General features: G+C 39.8%; 1 protein-coding gene across 1 annotated transcript in view; it reads left to right on the forward strand.

The window, feature by feature from the left end:
* The window catches only part of itgbl1 (integrin, beta-like 1), a 46,574-nt gene that overhangs the window by 12,913 nt on the left and 9,674 nt on the right, over window positions 1-23,987 (forward strand). Inside the window, exons 3-8 of the mRNA XM_074694880.1 lie at window positions 3,497-3,643; window positions 4,275-4,397; window positions 5,953-6,093; window positions 9,563-9,703; window positions 10,138-10,284; window positions 19,190-19,306. Coding sequence (XP_074550981.1) covers window positions 3,497-3,643; window positions 4,275-4,397; window positions 5,953-6,093; window positions 9,563-9,703; window positions 10,138-10,284; window positions 19,190-19,306 — 816 coding nt within the window. The remainder of the gene's footprint in view (window positions 1-3,496; window positions 3,644-4,274; window positions 4,398-5,952; window positions 6,094-9,562; window positions 9,704-10,137; window positions 10,285-19,189; window positions 19,307-23,987) is intronic.

Consider the following 23,987-nt stretch of genomic DNA (forward strand, 5'->3'; position numbering starts at 1 on the left):
CCTATAAACAGGTGCAGATATGTACATGTGCAATACATAAGTAATATGCAGGATATAAAATTCACATACCCGCATTAAATGTGTGCATAAATATCATGAAAACACAATTAAAACAAAATGAAAATAATAGAAATGAATAGAACTTCAAAATTATAATAAAAAAATAAAAAAATAATTATTATTATTATAATAATGAGACAGAAAAAGTATAAATAAATGATAAATCAGAGTTAGAGCTTATTTAAAAAAATCATTGAATATCATGATACACAATTAAAAGAAAAATATATAAAATTGATTAGAAGTTAAAATAATGATAAAAAGTAATAGAATTTTCAATATAACAATAATAAAAATAATAATAATAATAATAAAAATAATAATAACAATAACAATAATAATAATAATAATAATAATAATAATAATAAAAATAATAACAATAACAATAATAATAATAATAATAATAATAATAATAATAATAATAATAATAATAAGGAGGCTGAATGATAATCATAAAAAAATAATGAGACAGAAAAATATAAAGAAATAAATGAATAAGAGAGGAAGAGCTTTTTTAAAAAAACAAAAAACATTTAATATCAAGAATACACAATTAAAACAAAATAAAAATTAAATAAATAAATTGAACTTCAAAATTATTATAAAAAGTAATAATAAATAATAATAAAAATAATAATTATAATAATAATAATAATAATAATAATAATAATAATAATAATAATAATAATAATAATAATAATAATAATAATAATAACAGCAACAATGATAAAAAATATAATAAAAATTATAATAATAATGAGACAGAAAAATTATAAATAAATCAGAGAGTTTGAGCTTATTAAAAAAAAAAAAAAAAGAAAAAAAACCGTTTGGTTGACGCCATTTTCCAAATGATCAGGAAGTTATGAAAGCATGTGTGGCACTGGGGCTTATCTTAACCAGCTCCTGACTCTCCTGGATCCATGTTCAGGGATCATGAAAGTATGATGAAGCCACCAAAGTGGACATCTGAACACTTGGATGGAGAGTTACATAAAAGAGGAAGACACAGAGGATGAGTAATTACCTGAGACAGGTGTCTCTTCTGTCTCCTCCTCAGAACAGGAGCTGACGTGCAGCCGTTTCACGCTCCATAACCCGCGGGGAGCGGAGAGCATGGAGGTATAATTGCTCTCTGAAATGAGAATCACGTTATGGAGGACATGCTCTGAACAAAGTAAGAGGGGGAAATGACATTTAGAGAAAACAAATCAAGAGGAGGTAATAAAGGAGCGGAGAGTCTGGAGCGCTCAGATCTGAATTATATAACGTTCGTCTGCATCTTGATGCTGTTTGTGATTAAGACTGAGCAGAAACCTCCAGAGGACTTTGGATGTTTGTGATCAGATGTTTTCTTCTTATGGAGAGAAATGACTTTTGGTTCATTTAATCACTCTTTAGTCTTATAGCCATGTGTTTCAAATACATGAACCAAGCATGACCATCAAACAGGTCGGCACAGTGTAGTTCCTGGAGCACCTCCTCTGTTTGCATTCTTCGTACAGGATGGGAATCTTGTTTGAAATCAGATCAAACAAGGATATGTTAAACAGACACATACCACTTAAGTTACAACAACAGATTCAACACCTTAGTCACATACACAGTTAATACTAAGTGAAACACCCTTTTGCAGTAAAAACATCCTTCAAACGTGAAACATAGCTTGACACAAGTTTCTTGCAGCGATTGCGATGGCTTCTCTAGAATCTTCCAGCCCTTCTTCTGCAACCAGGCTTTGGTGGGTTTGGAGGTATGCTTGGGATCGTTGTCTTGCTGTAAGTTCAACATCTTCCAAGCGTTGGCTTTGTCACTGACTGCACGACATTTTCACCCAAGGTTTCCTGGTAGATGCTTGAATTCATGATGCCTTGCACACGCGGGAGATTGTCTGTACCTGAAGAAGCAAAGCACTGTAGGCGAGGTGTTTTTTTCTTTATAGGCCTCGTTCTTCCTTCTTTAGACATATCGTTGATCCATAGGCCCAGAGAGGTCCAATTTTGTCTTGTCACTCCAGAGGACAGTTTCCAAAAATGTCTGTGGTTTGTCCAAGTGGTTTTTGGAATACTGGAGTCCACTGCTCTTGAGTTTTGTGGTCACAAGGGTATGCGCCGGGGAATCCTGGCATGGAGGCCTTCGTCTCGCGGTGTTTACAGTTTCATTTAGCAGACGCATTTGTCCAAAGCGAGGTACAACACAAGCAAGAACTTAGACAGAAATTAAAACCTAGTCAGTGCGACAATAGCAATAGCTGAAAGCATCCTCTCTCTGCCATGTCCAGGTAGTCTTTCCACTCTGCCTTTAGCTTTAAACTTGCGAATTATGCCTCCACTTGTGTTTCTTGAAATGTTTCATATCTTTGCCATCTTTTTATATCCATATCCTTGTTTATAAAGAGAAATTACTTCCTCTCTCCACCTTTTTGACCATTCCTGGACTTCACCAAGTTGCCAAGTGGTCACAAACTGTCAAGGAGGAGCCGAGTATCGCAGCCTTTTAAAATCTGCTTAATTGTTGCTTATTATGGTGCAGTTAACATCTACAGGTGTTTTTTAACACCTGATTGGAAACACTTGATAGAAACCTCTGTTCCCAAGAGTGGGATTCTTGAAGGGGTGGAAAAATTTTGTCAGTGAGGAAATCAGAAAAAGGACATTTGTTGGTGTATATAAAAAATGTAGTTTAAGTTGCATTTGTTTATTTTACAAGTCTTTATTTGATCTGATAACCAACAAGATAAAAAATAAATGTTAAACATGCTAAAACAATTTACTGCTAAACCTGAAATGTTCCCCTGATTTAAGAATCCCTCGTTACCTGTGCAGTGATCGCTTCATGTGAGGTGTCACCAAAGATTGAATTTGCTTTGGTCCTGTGAATATGATTGTCTCTGTCTCTCAAACACCATTTTCCATTTCCTCTTTTCCTTGAACCTGACCCGGGGCGTCCTCTGAGACGCTGTGGTAACGAGGAAGGACGGAGGACTCGTCTGTACTTAATGACTGATGGATGGCCCTTGAAAAAGGACGCCACATTTACATGATGAACGCGTCAGGACGATGATTGAGAGTGACGTGCAAGGCCTCTGGCTGCTCAACGCAGTGGCAACAACATTTATAATAACCTGTCAGCAGCTTTCATTTGCATCACACCATTCCTCCTCTTTCATATTGTTGGCTGCAGCTTCAGGACGAGGAGGAACGAGGACGTCAAGCTGTGCGGGAACGTCCTCACAACACTCAACATGGAGGTTATGATCTCACTGAGTGATTGATGTGAGGGGGGGTTAATTCATCTTCAAATCTTCAGAAGACACACACCAGATCTACATTTATAGATCTATACGTACAGGATAACCCACATTAAACATGTCTGCGTGTGTATACGGCGATGGGAAGCACGGTGAACAGCATGTGGCGTGTTTTGTTTCCTGCAGACCGCGGCTACTGTGACTGTGGGATGTGCGAGTGTGACGACGGCTGGTCCGGAGACGCCTGCCAGTTCCAGGAGGAGTGTAACCTCCCCAACAAGAGGAGCAGGGAGCTCTGCAGAAACCCTCAGGGGGTGGTGTGCTCCAACAGAGGTACCTGCTGCCACCAAACACACACACACACACACACACACACACACACACCTTGTTTCCTATATTAAAAGACAGAGCACATCCCAAACTTGCATCATGCAGACCGCAGGCTTTGCAAACCCCAGAAATCCAGCGTGGAGCTCACTCCATCCTCAGGTTAGTGCGCTCCTGTCTGTGGGAGCTGGCTGCACAGTGGCACACTGAGGACGCACGCTGTGAGGTGATGGCTGAGGTCGTTTTCCACGCACAGAGCCCTTCACCCACATGAGCTTAACCTCACCGCTGGCCCGTGCAGCCTGCAGCTTAATGAAGGGTAAATGTGTCCGTGTGTGTCCTCAGAAGCATGTGTAGTTCACTGTGCTGCCTGTTTAAAGCATAGAAATGCAAATTTATGCACAGCAGGTCATTGTCTAGCCTTCTGTTCTGTCCCTATAGTACATCATTTAAAGAGTGCACACACACACAGAAACACACACGGCTAACAGAGACTAGATCTGTGCCACATAATGCTCAGACTGTCTTTGTTATGCACGTCTGCAGACCAGCTGGGTGCACACATCCAAACACACACACCTCCAACCAGACAGTCAGTGATCTGAGTCTCTGCTTTAAGAGTCTGAATCTCCAACAGGAACCTGTCAGTGTGGCAGCTGTCTGTGCAACAACGAGGACAACAGAGGTCTGGTGACCGGACGCTTCTGTGAGTGTGACGACAGCGAGTGTCTAGACGAGGACACAGGAGAGGTGTGTGGAGGTATGCCCTCAAAACACTGTTTTTAAATATTATGATTGTTTTATTAATTAGTTAATTAATTAATTTTTATCTATTTATTAATTTTAATTCATTTATTTTTTTGGGGTGGGGGGGCCAAATATTGCAAAAAAAACTCAAAAGTATGCATAAATTATAAAATAAAAAACTTAATTTAATGTCAAAATTTTGTAAATTTTTATGTTTCAAAAATTTGCAAAAAAATTCAAACAATTTTGAAATTTCAAATATTTGCTAAATTCAAAAAAATAATAATTTAAGAAAATGTGCCAAAAATTAACAGCAAAATTTTAATTATTATGATTAATTCATTTATCTATTTATCTATTTATTTATTTATTTGTGTGTGTGATGGGGGGGGTATGCCCTCATAACACCGTTTTTTATTAATATGATTATTTTTGTAATTAATGAATTAATTTATTTTTATTTATTTACTTTTTTTTTGGGGGGGGGGGGGGGGGGGGGTCAAAAATTGCAAAAGTTCTAAAATGTTTTGAACTTTAAAAATAAAGCAAAAATAAATAAATTTAATGTCAACATTTTTGCATATTTTGCAATTTCAAAAATTTGCCAAAAAAATTATACATGTGCAAAAATTTCAACATTTTTTAAAGAATACCTGAATTTGAAAACATATTGATAATATTGCTCAACTCATCTTATTTTGCTGTTTGTCACAGGAGGTGAAGTAGAGCATTGGCAGGCTTCATTGATGATGTGATGAATATATAGTTCAACAAAACGTTAACACATTATTTTATTTAGCATCAAGTCGTAAATCATCAGTACCCTCTGTAAAAAAAATCAAAACTCTTTTTTTAATATTTTTTAAAGCTACAAGGGGCCACTGCAAAGAATACAAAGAGCCACATGAGGCTCCAGAGTCACAGGTTGAAGACCCTTGGTCGTATCAAATAGCAGTGAAGCCCAGGCTGACAGAAAGTCTGATTTGAACTTTTGAAGTGTTAAAAAGTCAGAGCTGTGAATGCCGGTCATGGTGCCGCCCAGTTTTTATACGTTCCTCTGGGAAGTGATGGAGTTGAAATAGAAATTGATCTTTACATTTGGCTCAGAGGAGAGGAAATAAACTGTTTTCTAGAACTGTTTCTATTTGTCGTTAGTTCAACTTCTGTTTGTTGCTGGGTCACACAAATATTTCTCCACTTGGTGCCATGAGGTAACCCGTCAGCCTCGGGTCACAGACTGTCAGGAGTTAAAGCTGAGAATCTTTAAAAGGGGTTTATGTTAAACATAGACACAAAGACTAAAACTGTGAACATGAAAGAGCAATGATACCACTTTTTCTCCTTTTCTTTGCAAAAATTAAACATTTATGGGTTGTGTCATTAAATGAAAATGTCATTTTTCTGCTCTGAGATGGTGAAAACCTTCATTTTTCAGCCTTTGTTGTAAAAATATTGTCTTATTAGTGTCTTTGAAACCTGCACGTCTGAATAGCTGAGCTCTCAAGTTCATCTTCACCTTGTTGACGTGACCGTCAGACTGACTGTCGTTTCCTCTGATCTGTTTCCAGGCCACGGCCAGTGTTACTGTGGAAACTGTTACTGTGCTGCTGGTTGGCATGGAGACAAATGTGAATTCCAGTGTGACATCAGCCCGTGGGAAAGCAAGCGGAGATGCACATCTCCAGACGGCAAAATCTGCAGCAACAGAGGTGTGTCTACCTGTTCCTCAACCAGCAAATAACAGCGACCTGCTGCAGATGTTTTCATGTGATTACAGATCCATTATCATTGACGAGTTTACATCTGAGCATATTAATCAACTCTGACATCATTTAAAAATACATGAAGAGGAATAATGGAGTCAGACGCTAATCAGCTGATGACCTGGGAAAGGTTTCCTGAGCCTTTAGATGCTAACGCTAACGCTGCTATCAGATCATAACAGGAAGTGTTGCTTTTTACAGGAAATACAGACTGATATCAGCTCCAGTTTTCTCTATTTTCAGCCATATCATGATGACAGAGTCACACAGGAAGTGATGTCAAAGGAAGCAGGTAGCTGCCTTAATGTGGGGTATTACTCTCCAGCTCATAAGAGTCACAGTTTGAACCAGGGAAGAAAACACAGATTATAGATGAGGTCATTTCCTGTCTGATAAAAGCATGAAAAGATGTGACCTGGAGGAAGAGAAATATCAGTGAAGACATGAATGAAAGTCTCAAACTGAATCAAACCGCTCAGTTCGTCCTCTGCTCACCTTGAAAACTGCAAAAGTGTAAAAAGAAAAATGGAAAAATCATCTGATTTCAGGAGTCTTTATCAAAATTCATCTGGAAGTCATTAGAGCTCTTCAGATAAGCAGTCAGAGAAAATCTAACCCTCTCAGGTGATCCTGTAGATTCCTGTAAAGCGCTCTGATATGATTTATTCTAGAGCAGCTGAGCTCTGGTTAAAGCTTCATCCAGCTCCTTGGTTCATAGTGAAGAGCTCAGCTGACACAGCAGGACCGTCCAGCTCCTGAGTCCAGATCTCATTGTGCTCCTCTCACTGTAGGAAGGTTAACAAAGGTCGGCAGGTCCCACGAGGGAGCAGAGAAAAGAACAGAGGAGAAAGGAAGGAGTGGTTCCTGGGTTTCTGGTTTTCATTAGATGGTGCAGGTTTTCAGACCTCTGCAAATTCATGTGAAGAAATCCTGGATCGCTCTGTCCTGAAAACAGCTGAAAAGGTCTTAACGAGATCTTCTCACAAGAGTCTCCTTCCTCGAGATGGGCAGTGACTTTCCAATATTCAAATAGTCATTAACATCAAAAAACAGAATACCGTATTTTTCTCACTGAACGTCCTGCCGGCTTCTCCTCCCTCTACATGTCAACAAGTGTTGTTGTGTGACAGTGCAGTGACACACAGCGACCACAGAGGCCCCTAGAGAGCTGAAAGCTGGGATTTTAGGGCTTTGAAGAGTCAAAGAAGAAGACGTTACTACTTCCGCTGAATGTTATTTGACCTTTTCACGTTTTTACGTGCTTTTGAAAAAGAAGGGAGGTGAGACATATTAGTTAGCCGTACTTTGCGTTTGCTGATGAAGATTTTGTGAGAAGGGACTGAAACGCCTGGTCTGCTCAGTGACTGAAACAAAGAAACGCACCAGCTACTATTTGGTATTTTACGGTAGTTCCTGTGATGATGTCTGCAGCAGACCGCAGTTTATGCAGGATGCTGGAGCTGTTACACGTCAATTTAAAACATTAACGTAGCCCCCGCAACGTCACCCGTCTGTTCCTGAAACCTGAAATGAAGCCAATCCGTGCTCGCACCCACATTCGCTATGACGCCGGCATTAAGTTTGTCTTTGATCAGCTACAGGGTGCCTGGGGGTCACATGACCTGAGCTGTGCTTCTAGTTGGAAAATCAAACAATCCTAATAACTTCTAAACCACAGAGATAGAAATAAATTCAGTGAAATCAGCGTTTTAGACCCAATCTGTTTTTTGAACCAGGCTGTAAATATGTTTTCTGATGTGGTAAAAGTCTGTTTTTATGTCTGGGTGTGAACGTGACTTCTGGTCTTTCTGCAGCCAGACTCAAGCAGATTCTCGACGAACAGCGACTTTAAGCACTCCTTCATTGGCTTCATTTTAACTAATCAGATGTTGCCCCTTGTCTAAAACGCCCAGTGACTTTCAAAGTAAAGCAAAAAGGTCCAAACCAGACTGTATTTAACTTGACTACAGCAACAAACTGACTTATTGAACAGAGCCAGACCAGAAGTCAACAGGTTGGAGGATTCATGGCCAGAACAAGATCAATAGGGAAGAGCAGGAACTTCTTTGAAAAGATGAAGGAAAATGAGGCGCAGTGCAAACTCTGGGAGGTTAGCCGAGCTTATCACAAGTCGTCCACTGCCATGTGACAGCGAGGCATGCAGCGGAAAGTGCGGCACAGTCCACACATCAACAGTCAGTTGCAGGCTTCATCATTCAAAGAAGTTTGATGATCCATCTTCGAATCGTTTTAAGATAGTTACGAGCAATTATCAAAAAGATCTTTTCTTGAAATGCCATCCATACTCCTTACGTGCGGGCCTCTAACACCAAGGTCTGCCTGTAGCTCCGCCCTCCAACAGGCCTCTAGACGGCTGGCCAATCAGAGAGAAGGGGCTAAAACTTAAATAAGGTTTTTTAGACTAGTTCAAAAACATAAAAATGTTCAAACGTCTCCTGTACGAGTCTGAATCGCCACACAATCAACTGATCCTGATTATAATTACAACAACTCTCTATTCCCAGCTCTGTACGCGGCAGCGTGGAGTTAATCCTCCCGTTCAGCTTTGTTGAGATGTTTCCTGTTGATTACTGAAGAACGGATCCAGGGAGAGGATTACAGACAGACGCTGATTTGATTTCATCTTCCTGAGTAGATGTAGATTCAGAATATAAAACATTTCCCTGTTTCTCCTTCACGTCGCTCAGCCGTCACCTTTATCTCCTGCTCTGACGTGAATGAGTGAACGCTTTGACTGACAATCCCCTCCAGATCTTTTCTGTCAGCCTCAGCCTTTCTCTTTCTGCGGAGCTAATAATAAACTGAGCTACGTGCTGTCAGGATGATCAGAGACTCATAGTTTGTGCTTTTATTTATGATTTCTGAGCAGATAAAGTCAGGATGGAGATCATATGTTTACGCTATAGGATCACAGGATTCGAGCAGGAGCTGAAGCAGAAAATGAATCTTTCTGATTTTAAAGATGTCACCAGATTTGTAGTTTCTCAAACGTGCCCTGGTAACAGCACATAAACGTTGTGGCTCTGTAATCCTGAGCTCCAGGACGACGAGGCGGTGAGTGAAGCTGAGGGCCAGGAGCCAGACACGCCGCAGCCTGGGCCCACGGGCCTGCCAGCTGGCCCGGCTCCCCCGGGGTTCCCCTGTGCTCTGTCACTGCTGATAAGAGAAAATGGGATTTCCACTGGCTGCTGCTCAGCTGATACCCTGTGTGAGATGTAAAACAAACGAGGAAAGGACAGACGGGAGGATGGATAAGGAAGTAAAGTGGGAGGAGAGGACGGCGACGCTGAAAAAGTTATAAAACCTCCAAACCTCACCTCTCATTAGTCGGCTGAAGACGAGCTCTGTCTCCTCATCACCTGACCATTGTGGTTGTGTTTCCTGTGGCTGTTAGGGACCTGTGTGTGTGGGGAGTGTACCTGCCATGACGTGGATCCCTCTGGAGACTGGGGAGACATCCACGGAGACACGTGCGAGTGTGATGAGAGGAACTGCCACGCCACCTACGACCGCTACACCGACGACTTCTGCTCAGGTCAGGCTGCTGCTTTAATCACAAACCCTGTTTCCTGTCAGCTTTATCAGAAACTTAAGCTAGTTTGAGGAAATTAGCTTTGCTAAGCTAGTTAGCTCGCTCTGCGTCTTAGGCTCCTCCTGTAAAGTTCAGCAGCTGCACGTCTGCAGCGTTAAAGTAAACTTCTTCTTTAACTTAAACCAGGAGAGCAGCGTTGGTGACCTTTTCATGTATTCTCTAAAGAATTAATGACCAAAATATGATGGATGCTACAGCTGTGAAGCTAATAATTCATGCTCTAGAAGCATTCCTGCAGAAACGTTCGAGTGCAGCTCCAAAAACTGAACCCACATTTTACTCCTCCTGCGTCTGTTTACATCTTTCCTGGTGTTTTCATCCAAATCATTTCCCTTCCTGGTCCAAACCCTCTGCTGTCTCCCCTCTTCCCTCTGCAGGTCAGGGCCAGTGTAATTGTGGCAGGTGTGATTGCAAGGACGGATGGGCCGGGAAGAAGTGCGAGCATCCTCTGTCTTGCTCGCTGTCTCTGGAGAGCAGTCTGAAGAAGTGTCGCGGAACGTCCAATTTGCCCTGCTTCGGACGAGGTACCTGCTCTTCCCATCCCTGCCTTGTTGCCATGGTTACCGAGGCAGGCCAGCACTCTGTCCTCACCTCTTGGTGTAAAATAGGCCATTTCCAGCCTCTCACATCTCTTAATCCATCCTTAAGAGGGCTGTAAAGACGCCAGGGTGCCCGGCAATCAAAGCAGATAGCATCTTTTAACAAGCTCCCAACAAAAAAACAACCCTGCACTTTTTTTATTGCTTCATTCATTCACATGAATATACATTTGTGGCTTTACAGCCTGTAAATGTGGAGGGGTTTTCACTTGTGCTCATTCAGACGTGTATATCTGCGAGTTTATGTGCTCATGTGAGATTAAGCTGCTCTGTTCGGCTCCAACAATGAGCGCCGCGGCCGGGAAGGCGCTCTGAGCAGAACAAGCAGCAGGTCGATGGGTCGAGATTTATTACCGTGCACTGAATGCTTCATTAGTGGCCCTTCTGGACACAGGAAGCTTGTTTTCTTGGCACCTCTAAATGTTAGGTCTGATTCTAATAATGGATTCAGATTCTCAGGCAACACTGGAAACCGATACTGCCAAAAAACAAAAGCCTGGGCTGCGCTTCCATTGTTGTGTCTCAGACATTAATCTGGAGCCTGTTGATTGATGACTGCGAGCGGAAAGTGGGCGATAGATACGTTAAGAGAACAGCTCTGTAAATTCCAAAGCTAGAAATCCAACAGCTCGGGGCTGTGTTTGTGTTTTTCTTTCAAAAGTGAGTTTTTTAAAGTGCATGCATGGAGGGACAGAGAGATGCACTCCCCCTGCATTTATCCGTCAATCGTCTGTGGCTTCAAACTGCAACAGAAGTTATCAGCTTGAATATGAGACATTAAAACCTGCAGTTCCTCATGTGTCCACTTGGGGCTGGCTGCAGAAGCTCAATTCAGCATGCACTCTACAGGGGCTGAAATGGGCTTCCAATTTTAAAGATTCACTAAGGACAAAAGCTGCAGATAGCAACCCACCAACTTCTTGTTGAATAATTTCTTTTAATTTTTGCAAATCTATAAATGTAAAAATTTTGCATATTTATTTATTTATTTTAACATTTTTGCTAATATTCAAAATTATTTTTTTTCTTAAAATGTTTGCAGTTTTTAATATTCAAAATGTGTTGCATTTTAGCAATTTTTAAATAAATAGAAACTTGTCTTGAAAAAAAAAAGAATAAAAACAGCTCATCACATGTACAATTTAATAAATACTTTTGCTAATATTTAAAATTTCATTTTTTTTAATGTTTGCAATTTTTTTTTATTTTAAAAATTTGGGAGTTTAAGTAAGTTTTTAAAAATTTAAAAGTATTTGACATTTTTGCAATTAAAAAAATTCAAAATAAGTTGCATTTTAGCATTTTTTGCATTTAAAAAAAATACTAATCTTAAAATAATAAAAATAAAAACAACCCTTCACATGTACAATTTCATAAATATTTTTGCTAATATTTGAAATTTAAAATTTGTTTGAAAATTTAGCAATTTTCAAATTTCAAAAAATTTTAAATGTAAGTTTTTAAAAGTTAAAAACTATTTGACAATTTTGCAATTTTTGAAATTTCAAAATATGTCACATTTTAGCATTTTTTTCTTTTTCTTTTTAAATATTTATCTTAAAAAAAAGGAAAACTAAAAACAACCCATCATATGTACAATTTCATTGATTAAAAAAGAAGGAAAACTTCTCGTTTAGATAATTATTCCTCAGATTTTATTTTTTTTAGAGTCTTATACACTTTATTGTCTCAATTGTCAAGATAAAGTAGATTTTGTGGCTCCTGAATGACTTTAATCCAAGTGAGCTGAGGAAAAACGGCTCCTATTAAAGTAAAGGTTACAGACCCCTGGGCTGGAGGATTAATTATGCTAATGAGGTGCCAAGGACAGGACATATATGACTTTGTTCTGCCATATGTGGCACCTGCGTGTAGAGACAGGTCATCCAACTGCAGAGCACTGCCAAGAGAAACAGAACCAGCAGATATGACTCTAAATTGAAGCATTACCGCTGAGCGAGGATCCCCACGTATCTGCAGATAACAATAGACAATGCTCACGTTAACATTGTTCTGCAGTCAGCTGCTGCCGTTTATTAATAAGATAAATCATCTGCTGGTTTTATATCACACAATCCCTCTGAGGTGTCTCTGGTACCTCTGCTCTGCTCTGAAGCAGCAGCTCTAATCTATCAGCCTCACGGTCCCGTTCAGCCTTTCTCAGGAGTCCGGCTCTGCAGCATTAAAGACGAGAGGAGCAGGAACAGTAAAGCCAGCCTCATGCTGACAGTGATTCAGCTTAATAATATAATCTGCAGTGGGCGACTGGAGGAGCACACCCTGCTCAGCCTCAGAGATCAGCTGATTTATAAAGGGTTAATGTGGAGGCATTGATTTCCTGTTTGGTTTGACTGTGGGGGAAGTCTCAGGGGGACCCGCAGCCTTTAAGTCGCTGCTTTGTTCCAAATGAAAGGAGAGGATATGCAGACTGTGGCGTTATGAGACTTATGCTAGTTGACAAAAACAAACCTTAACATCCATCAAAGAGAGAGCTGCTTCTGCAGGAGGAAGCTGAAGGACGGGACAGACTGCTGTCATCCAGACTTTGACTTTAACCGGTCACTGGACGGCAGTCAGCGAAATAAAGCTCTGATACTGGAACTGGATCAGTCTGTCATAAAAACTCTTTAATGTGATGCAGATACACACAGTGTGATACAAGTCGATAAGACAGGAAACCAGACGTTACACTACAGTGTTTAATGACAGCTTGTGTTACTTTATAATGCACTGCCACAGGTGCATGCGTTGCGTTGCTTTGCGTTGCTTGCCTTGTGCTGTGCCTAGTTGGAATGTACTGCAACAGATGCATTTTGGCCATTGCATTGCAACTATTGACCTGCATTGCGTTGCACTGTGCCTGTGGTATTTAGCCTGTTGTGTTGTGTTACGTTGCATCGCATTGCGTTGCGTTGCATTGCGTTGCATTGCGTTGCATTGCGTTGCATTGCGTTGCATTGCGTTGCATTGCGTTGCGTTGCATCACATGATGCGTTGCTTCTTGGTTGCATTGTGCTGCGTTGCGTTGCGTTGCATTGTGTTGTGTTGCATTGCATTGCATTGAATTGTGTTGCCTGTTGCATTGCGTTGCATTACATTGTGTTGCATTGTGTTGCATTGTGTTGCGTTGCGTCACATGATGCGTTGCTTCTTGGTTGCGTTGTGTTGCGTTGCTTTGCATTGCATTGTGTCGCATTGTGTCGCATTGCATTACGTCGCGTTGCCTTGCGTTGCGTTGTGTTGTGTTGCATTGTGTTGCGTTGCGTTGTGTTGCGTTGTGTTGTGTTGCGTTGCGTTGTGTTGCGTTGTGTTTTGTTGCGTTGCGTTGTGTTGTGTTGCGTTGCGTTGTGTTGCGTTGTGTTTTGTTGCGTTGCGTTGTGTTGCGTTGCGTTGTGTTGCCTTGCGTTGTGTTGCGTTGTGTTGCGTTGCGTTGCGTTGTATTGCATTGCGTTGTATTGCATTGCATTGTGTTGTGTTGCATTGTGTTGCATTGTGTTGTGTTGCATTGTGTTGTGTTGCGTTGCGTTGTGTTGTGTTGCGTTGTGTTGTGTTGTGTTGCGTTGTGTTGTGTTGCATTGTGTTGTGTTGCATTGTGTTATGTTGCATTGTGTTGCATTGTGTTGCATTGTGTTGCATTGTGTTGCAATTTCATGCATATTGTTGTTGTGTTGTATTCTATTGCGTTCGCATTGAGTGCATTGCATCGCGCTGCGCTGCATTGAGTCGCGCTGCATTGAGTCGCGCTGCATTGAGTCGCGTTGCATTGAGTCGCGTTGCGTTGCGAAAAACCCCCTGGTTTGTTATGATTCATCTCCACAAGTGGCAAAATGAAACAAACACAATGAAAATGTAATTGAATGATGTAAAGTGATGTGATGCACCATGACACACAGCAACAACATCTTTCATGGTGTGTCTTCTTCTCAGTAGGAATCGTTTCCTGTTTCTGATGCTCCTCTGTGTAGGACATGTTCTAAAATATGAACAACAATAAACAAATGCTAAAACACTGAGACAACATGAGCTCAAACACAAACCTCCAGGAAAAAGAATCAAACCCTGAGCTCTGACACTAACACACTGTGTTCACTTTGTTTCCAGCAGCTCCTGCATGAAGCCTCCGCTCCTCTTTTCTATACGTCAAGATTTTCTCAAAGCAATTATAGGAAAGGGGGATGTGTACTCATTGAGGCCCACCTCACACAATAAAAACACAGAGATTAGCTCGGGCTGGGAAAGTTAATTAGCTCTATCTCCTACACCAATACATTTATGTTGTCTCCAATTGCTGCAACAAAATTGAACTTGTAATTACCATGAAACAGAACAATTAAAGGATCTATGAATACGCCTTTGTGATGCTGCAGCGTAATCTATTTTCAGGCCGTCAGGTGAATTCACTGGCAGAAATATTTCCTGGACTTGGTCCTTAGGGAGGAGATAGTGACGAGGATTTTAAATAAATAAATAAACTGAATAAATGTCAGGATGTGCAGAAAACATTTAAAAACCAAATAATGGATTATCCTCCAGGTTTGTGAGGGAGGCAGGAAGCAGGGAGCGTACGCAGGAGAAGGAGAGAAAGTGAAGGAGACAGGCTGAGAAAATCACTTAGGCATGGCTGAATGCGGCTGGTACAGATGGCAGCTTGAGCGGAAAAGCCTTGAAATCTGAAACAGCAGCTCAGAGCTGGTCTTCCTGAGAGGTGCTGGTGGAGAGCACATTCTTTGTACTGAGGTATTTCCTCACGGAAACACCTGCTTTCAACATCTCTCTGCTGATTCTCAGGATTCCTGTCTGCTCTCCAAAGCCTGGGCTCCTGCAGACCAGAACCATGTGTGTGACTGTTAATATTTAATGACTCACACACACCTTGTTTGGCGTGACTGTACTGCAGTACTCAACTTTAAAATAACCGGAAAATTTGGAGGAGACCACTTATGAAAATCAGAATCAAACAGTAAAAATAATGATACAGTTGAGACGTAGACGACTGTATTTGGGGTTTGTTTGGCTCAGATTTCTAACAGCTCTGGATCCTACAATTCCCACAATGCATCTACAATGCAACATTTATTTGTCGCTGACCGTCCGGTGAACTCAGATGTTTTTCACAGTCCGTACACCCACAGGCTTTCTCTTCAAATAAAGATGCACGCTCCAAAGCCCTGCAGGGATCACCCTGATGACGCTGCACTTTGGAGCCGAGCGAATTTTCCTCGACTGGTGACTTCAACAAAGAAAAACAGCAGATGAGACTTTTGGAGATAACAGGGTATGGGTTTCTTTGACGGGTCTTTTTTAGCTCTAATCCTTCTGCCGTTTGATTGGACAGTGATTAACTGAGGTTTAACTCTACAGCTAATTGATCTTAACGAGTCAGTGAGGTTGTTTTTCGAGGATGACAGGTGCAGTGTAAGTTATTTTTCTTTGCTTTGCCAAATTTGCTGATTTGAGGAGTGAGAAGTGTCACATCGGTGGTTGTGATTATCCAGATCTGCCATCATGTGCGGTTAAAATTTGCTCCACCTTTGGTTTAAAAGTGGACGAGCATATTGGGAAACGCGGCACCATCCTTTGATGAGTTTTATCTTTAATGGATCCATCGGAGTTGTCGCCCTTAGTTGAAAAAGTGGAAGTTTTTTGCAGCTTTCTTGTGGTTGTGTGTTGAAGAAGTGTGTCGTTCGGTTGCAAACAGTGAAGTTGCAGCCTGCAGGGAAAAAAGAGGATTCTCTTTAGAGAAGATTTTCCTGGACGCCGGCCCTTTAAGAAAGCGTCCGCTGCTTTTAAAGGAAACGATGGAAGCTCACTTGATTGACCATTATTCAACCCAACCCTGAGCTGGTTCAGTGTTCATCCATCAAACTGGATATTCTTGGCCCTCCAGCTCTTTTCCCGTTTCAGGCTGAAACAAAAAGTGATTTTATTCACAAAAAAAAGGATTAAAAGATAAAAGTGAGCTCACCTTCACCTGACCCGTTCTTACTCATTTGTCCCCAGCTTCATGCCGTAGATCCACCGTGACTCAGTGTGCAGATGCTAATCTGTCATTAATGTGTCGTTCACTTCAGACAGAGTGACGAATCCCCCCCCCCCACACACACACACACACACACACACACACACACCAACACGCCGCTGAAGATGGCTCCACAACCACGGCCATAATCAATAAGGCACGGTGTGGTGACATCACCAGTTGCTAGGGTAACCGAGTCCCCGGAGCAGATGGTGGTATGCTGTGTGTGTAGCCTGAGGAGAGGTGTGTGAATATGTGTGTGTGGTCATTAAGTCTGATGGTGACGTGACACACACACACACACACACACACACACACACACACACACACACACACACACACACACACACACACACACAGCACATTAGGTGATGCTGTTTGTAAATTCACGATCGGCAATATTCATGTTTCTATTGCTGCTCAGTGAGTCATCAGGAGAACACACACACACACACACACACACACACACACACACACACACACACACACACACACACACACACACACACACACAGCCTACAGATGTGTTTTAGTGTTGCTTAATGGCTCCAGATTCCCCCTGCAGGGCAGCAAACAGGGGAACACTCAGTGAGTGATGATTTCTGCAGAAAGGAGACACCCTGCTCTTTACAGCGAGCTGCAGTTTGCTGTGTTTCCACCATCTGTCTGCGCTCGGCTCGGAGATTCCCTCTGTTCCCTCTGTGCTGCTGTGTTTCAGCGTGAAGCTCACCTGTTTGCAGCTCTGCAGCATTTTAAACTCACATTTTATGGCACAGCTTTTGTTTCGTTGTGTTTTTCTTTCGCTACATTCAGTGTGTGAGGTAAAGACTGCACATAACGATGGACGACGCATCCTCCTGTTGAACAAAAGTGAAGCCTTAATACTGTATCTGCTTGGCACATGGTGGAGAAGTGATTTGTAGGTTGAGTTTGAGCTGTGAGGATCAGACGGTGATATTGGAGAGGAACAATATCTTGATCATTTTGCAGATTGAATCAGTGTCAAAAAGATTTTGCGTCGCTGAGAAAATGTGCTTGGAAACAAAAATAAGTTTCTAAAACTTTTGCATTTTATCACCTTGCTTTAAGATTTGTAAATTGAACAACTTGGCCATAGTTAACCGAGCGTGTCTTGCTGTAAAATTCTGTAGTGTTAGACTCACATTAAGTTGAACTTGATCCCATTTTACCTCTCAGGAAATGCTGCTGATGTCTTCTACATTAATAAATAACAAAATAAAAATGAATTCAAATACATTTGATTTAAAAAATAATAATTATAATTGAATTCAATAAAATTGATTTGAATATTTGAGAATAATGATTTATTAAAAAAAGAACAAATTAAATAAATAAATAAATTCAAGTTAAATTTAAATTGAATTGAATTTAATATTTGAGAATAGTAATTTATTAAAAAACAAATAAGGTAAATAAATAAATAAATTTAAGTTAAATTAAAATTAAATTAAATTTAATTTTTTAGATTAGTAATTTTTTGAATTAGATAAATAAATAAATTTAAGTAAAATTTAAATTAGAGTTAATTTAATATGCGAGAATACTAATTAAGTAAATAATAAATAAATAAACTAATTCTGCTTCATTAAAGAGCAAAGTGTTGGGTAATAGTGAGAAAGTTTTTACATTAATATGTACAGATTCCTGCTCAGCCTCAAAGGTGTCACAGTCTAGATAAATGTGGAGGGTTGTGTCAGAAAGAGCGTCCGATGAACAAAAAGAATATAAATGTAGGGTTAGGGTCACTGGAAACACATTTTTCTGAAGGTTATGTCATATTTTTTAATAGTTTCAAATCAAGAAACAAGTGGGAAATCTGATACTAATATTAAAATTTGAGAATTCTTCAAATAAATTTAGAATTCAGGGAGGAAAAATCACATTTTTACAGTAATTTCAGAGTTTTTGGTAAAACAAATTGGTGTGAGATGTAAATTGAGAGTAAACTAAGCTGCAGTCTGGAGCCTGTGGAGATGAAGGCTGACAGAAGTCTTCCCTGTGGGACAAATGAAGAATTATTTTATCTTATCTGACTTAAAAGTTAATGTCAGATCTCTCATTCTGAGGTTTTTTTGGGCACAGCTTCAGTTTATTTTTTTGCACAAACAGTGAGTAACTCTTTTGCCGCTCTAAAGGAGTTCCTACATTTGATCCTCCAAAGATGTGAGCGGCCTCCTCTCCTCTCCTCTCCTCTCCTCTCCTCTCCTCTCCTCTCCTCTCCTCTTCTCTCCTCTCCTCTCCTCTCCTCCCTGACATAACTCTGAGCATCCTGCTGAAATGATCAATGAGCAGAGGAGCGCACACCTCCAATGATGGTTGAGAATAGATGATGTCTTTCTAATGAGTTCCTCCATTAGCCGCGTGTTCGCTCTGTGAGTCCCCCCGCGGCCTCCTTCACTGGCAGCGCTGATTGAAGTGGGATCACAGCATCTCGAGGTGTGTGTGTGTGTGTGGAAGTGTGCGTGGCCTGTGTGAGTGTTTATTAGAGTGAGTGATTTACATAAGGATCCCCCCCATGTGTGTGTTTGTGTGGACAGTGTGTGTGTGTGTGACTGCAGGGCGTGTTGTCAGGCAGACTACTGTAAATCCACAGTGGGTGTGTGGATGAGGGATTACAGGTGAGATGAAGGAGTGAGTATAACCTGACCCACTCCAGTAGGGTGGAGCTCTGTGGACCTCAGTGGACCTCTGTGGACCTCTGTGGACCTCTGTGGACCTCTGTGGACCTCTGTGGACCTCTTTGGACCTCTGTGGACCCGCCCACTGACATCAAACCGTCTGTGTGTGCAGGTCAGTGTCGCTGTGGACAGTGTACCTGCCACCCACCGGGGGACAGCCGGGTGTCGGGCAAGAACTGTGAGTGTGACGACCGTCAGTGTGAGGACATCAGTGGAGAAGTGTGTGGAGGTGAGACGATACACACACACACACCTGTACACACTTTTGTCTTTGTCAGTGTTTAAAGCTCCTATGAGGACTTTTGAGTTTGTAATGAAGCAGACTGAAATTAAAACTGAAGACTCTGAATGATCAGCTCCACTTAATAAGAGCATCATAAAAAAGATAAACTGGCTGTTTCAGAATGTACCCCAAGTGACAGATGATGGGATTAAATATTATTTTTATTTTATTTTGATTTATTTTGTTTTGTTTTGTTTTGTTTTGTTTTATCTTATCATATTTTATGTTGTTTTATTTGATTTAGCTTTATTTTGTTTTATTTTATTTCTTTTGTTTTATTTTTTATTTTATTTTATTTCATTTTTTTATTTAATTTTGTTTAGTTTTTTTTGTTTTGTTTTGTTTTATTTTATCTTATTGTATTTCATTTTATTTTATTTTTTCTTGTTTTATTCTTTTTTGTTTTATTTCCCTTTATTTAATTTAGCTTTATTTTGTTTTATTTTTTGTTTTATTCTATTTAAATGTATTAGTTTTATTTTATTTTATTCTATTTGATACTATTTTATTTAGTGTTGTTTTATTTTATCTTATTTTATCACGTTTTTTTTCAATTTAATTTAATTTATTTTATTTCAATTCAGTTTACTTTATTGAATTTTATTGTATTTTTTTTTATTATGTTTTATTTTATTTACCAGGCCCTCCTGGTTAAGACGCAGACACAAATACACAAGATACAATACAATATGTAAACATGACTAACACCTCCAGGATTTAAAACATTAAACATCAGAGAAGACATCTGCAGACGGATACATCTACCTCCCATTCAGTCTGCATCCTGGTAAAGGTGCAGAGTGATCGCAGGTATGCATTTTTTTTATTTTTTGGCAGTGATAAGCATAATTTTTCTTTTAACTGCATTCAAAACCAGTTTTAAGCCATAAAAATGTTGTTGAATTGAATTAAAAGCAGTTTTTCACTCTGTCAAACTTGTGTTGGAGTGGATGTAGAGCGATACATGATGGTGTCGTCTGCATAAAACTGAATATTTGTATTTAAAACATTACAATCTGTCTTGCTAGTGTAAATAATAAATAAAAGGGGATCTAGGACTGAACCTTGAGGCACACCTTTAAACAGTAAAAGTGAACCTTATGTCTTTCCACCAACCTGCACACATGGACTTCAAACCATCTAACAGCACGATCAGAAAACCCTGATAAGATCAATCTGTTCAAACAGCTTGAAATCCAATGTGTTTGTAGTTAAAACAGCTTCCCAACATGGATTTATCCACACTTTGGATTTTACTGTTGAAATTCTGTTGAAACTAGCCGTTAACCTCTGAATTTTTAAACTTTTATAACCTTTCATTTTAAAGTTGAAAGAGTGACAGAAGAGATTAATTTTAACGGCCTTTCTCCAAAATAATCTTCCTGTAGAAACTGAATCCTTTTCTGTGCTTTGAATTTATTCCAACACATTTTATTTCTCATAAAAATTCACTTTATGGGCCGTGTAATGTTCACAGAGAGCTCATAAAGGGATCAGGTTTAACAGAAGAGGAGGAAGATGCAGGCGCAGGATGCTAACGTGAGATATGAACGCTGCACGCTGCCGTCTCTGCTCTCTGCGGCTGTGAAGAAAACAATAAGTGAAACATACGATCGACAGAGGAGCTGATCTCAGTGAATAAAACAAACTCAGCGCTGGAGGAAACGCTCCGTGACTCCTCCCTCCTCCATTCAGGAATAAAAATCTGCTGGTCTGATCTCTGTCTGCTCATTACTGCTCAGGAATCTACATGTTTCACACACACACACACACACACACACACACACACACACACACACACACACACTTTGAGACGCTGCCAGGAGCAGACGCTGAATCCGGAGATCAATACAGTGTGATGCTATCTGCTCTCTTTGATATCCCGGGGCTCAGCCTCCAAACCCTTCAGCCTCAGAGAAACGGCTCTCAGCCTTTGAAGCTGCTGTTTGAGGTCTTGGGAAGTTCGCGCCCTTAATTTGAGCCATTTAGGCACAAGCAGAGTAACGGATAGATCGCACAGAGACATTAGAGGCTGAATTGAAATTGATATTTCAGTTTGGAGCTGCTGCTGCTGTCGGGGTGGAGGAGGAGGGATGGAAAACGAGGCAGACGTAACTTTCATTGTTAGAAAAAGGCCTCAGCTCTGTTTCAGAGCCTGTTAGCTGTTCCTGTTTGGTTAATGGCTTCATTTATTTGATTAGAGTATTTATGAATCAGTTTCACGCTCAGTTTTAAAATGTGACACATTCTCAAAGCTGAAACGTGATAAAAAATGAGAAATGTATGACTTTCTAAGGAGATAGCATTCCCCAAACTTTGCTCTTTTATCTGCAGACAGAGGGGAACGAAACCAGCTCTGGAGCCTCATGGAGCTCTTTGACTCCTTTGCAGTGGCTCCTTGAAGCTTTAAAAAATACTAATATATGTATTATCAAATTCAAGTATTCTTTGAAAATGTTAAGTTTTTAAAAAAAGAAATAAATTTTCTTTGCAATTTTTTTTGCAAATTTTTTCAAAAATTTTATTTGCAATTTTTTTTTGCATTTTAACAAAGTTTTCACATTTCAAAAAATAATTTATTTTTGCCAAATTTTTTGAAATTACATTAAATTTTGAAATTTCAAAATTTAAATTTTTGCAAAAATTTATTTTTTGCATTTTTTTAACTTTTATTTAATTTGGAAATGTAAGAAAAAATGGAAACTTTTAGTATTTTTTAAATTTTTTAAATTGTTTTTTTATTTCACAAAGTTAAAAAATAAAATATCACTTAATTTTTGAAAATTTAATCTTTTTTTTTAATGATTACAAAAATTAAAAAACCAAGGCATCACATATACACATTCATAAATTGCACTGTTGTGGATGGTCTACTTCAAGCCTTTGAAAATGTTTTTATTAAAAAAACAAAAACAAAAAAAACATAGACTTTTGGTTTTACAGTTTAAAATTTACATTAAACAATTATACCCTTTTTTATTTTTATTTTTTGTTTCTTTTTTGATTAATACATTTTTAAAGAATTGGAGTGGATCATCCAAAAGTACAATTGATGAATGTGTATATGTGATGTCTTTTTTTTTTTGAATTTTTTTTGTTTTTAATTATTTTTTTTTTTTAAAAGGCAAAAATTAACTGATATATTATCTTTTTTTTAACTTTAAGAAATAATATATATATTTTTTTAAAGTTAAAAAAAAAAATAAATAAATTTATTTACAAATTGAACTTGTCTTTTTGTGAAATAAGTGGTAAAACTTGTCTTTCTCTCATCACCTTTTCATATTTAAAACCTTGATAATCACACAGCTTTGATCTTAAGTCTTTTGCAGCTTTTTGCTAAATCTTTTTTTTTTTGTATGATTTTTATTGGATTAAAAAAAAAAATTATCCTCATCCTTCCTTATGTAGACCCCTGTGTAAGATGCATGTAAAAATGAAGGAGTGGATGTGAATATCTGCAGCAGAGCAGCACGGTCTGAAGCTGAAACCTCTGAGCGGGTGTTTCCTCCTGGATGACTCGCCGTGCTCCGTCCTCTCGGTGTCAGTGAACTCCTCACCTCTCTGCTCACACCTCACATCTTCAGCGGTTACCTGAACCAGCCCCAGCTCCTCTCCGTCACTGAGCCTCTCCACCAGCACAATGCGTGCTCGCTGAAAGACAGGTGCAGACTAATCGAATGAGAGCGAGGTTGCTTTTTCCTCCAAAGCAATTAAGCGCTCTCACAGGCGAGCTGATTGGAGCAGCCATGCATGGACGCCGTGGCTGCCACTCCACTGTAACCCGAGACAGGAGCTCGCTAACTTTCATTTGGAAGCTGTCACAAACGCAGCACACACTTCCTCCAAACACTGCCATCCAGACCCTCCACCTCTGAGTGGATGCTGCTGGCTACGGAAGCCTGAAGCAGACATTTAATGTGCATCTCTGGTTGTGGGTGTCGACTTGTTTATCTCCTTTCTGGAGATAACAGCTGGTTGTCCCGTGATTTTCCAGTTGTTTTCCAGATCTTGACTGGTTTATTTCATCATCCTGGGATAATAGATTCATTGATCGAATTTACACATGATAGCAAAACATGTTTCCTCGTGATAATCAGGGAAATATCCAGAGATCTAGAAAACAAAACAAAAGCATGGTGGCTGTTATAAGCGTGGCGCTCATGAGATCCATCAGGCTTGTTTCTGCAGCTCATGGGAAGCAGAAAAATTGAGTCGATGGATCATGATTGAATCTAAATCCACAGAGTGAATCAATAAAGTAACTTCCATCGTTTATGTATGATCACGTGTGGATCCGTCTGATCGGATCGATGCAGCGCGGCGTGGATTCACCTGATGTGAAGGAAAAACACGCTCCTCGTTAGCTGCTCTCCACCCTGACGTCTGTTCACACACCTGAACATAAAAGAAACAATCCAGGAGTGTGTGTTAGAGTGTGTGTGTGTGTGTGTGTGTTAGAGTGTGTTTTACAGATGGCGTCCTGCACCAAACTCTCCTCTCCAACCAATTACGCCTCCCTGCCTGAGCGTTTGTGTGTGCATGTTGCTTTTGGATGTTTTTCATCTCTCCCTCTGAAGCGCTGCAGATTTATTAAGGACAGGACACGACCAGTGATGACAGTTCC

Source organism: Halichoeres trimaculatus, unplaced genomic scaffold, assembly GCF_033239565.1.
Source record: "Halichoeres trimaculatus isolate MK-OKI-2021-1 unplaced genomic scaffold, fHalTri1.1 fHalTri1_scaffold_19, whole genome shotgun sequence".
Classification (NCBI taxonomy): domain Eukaryota; kingdom Metazoa; phylum Chordata; class Actinopteri; order Labriformes; family Labridae; genus Halichoeres; species Halichoeres trimaculatus.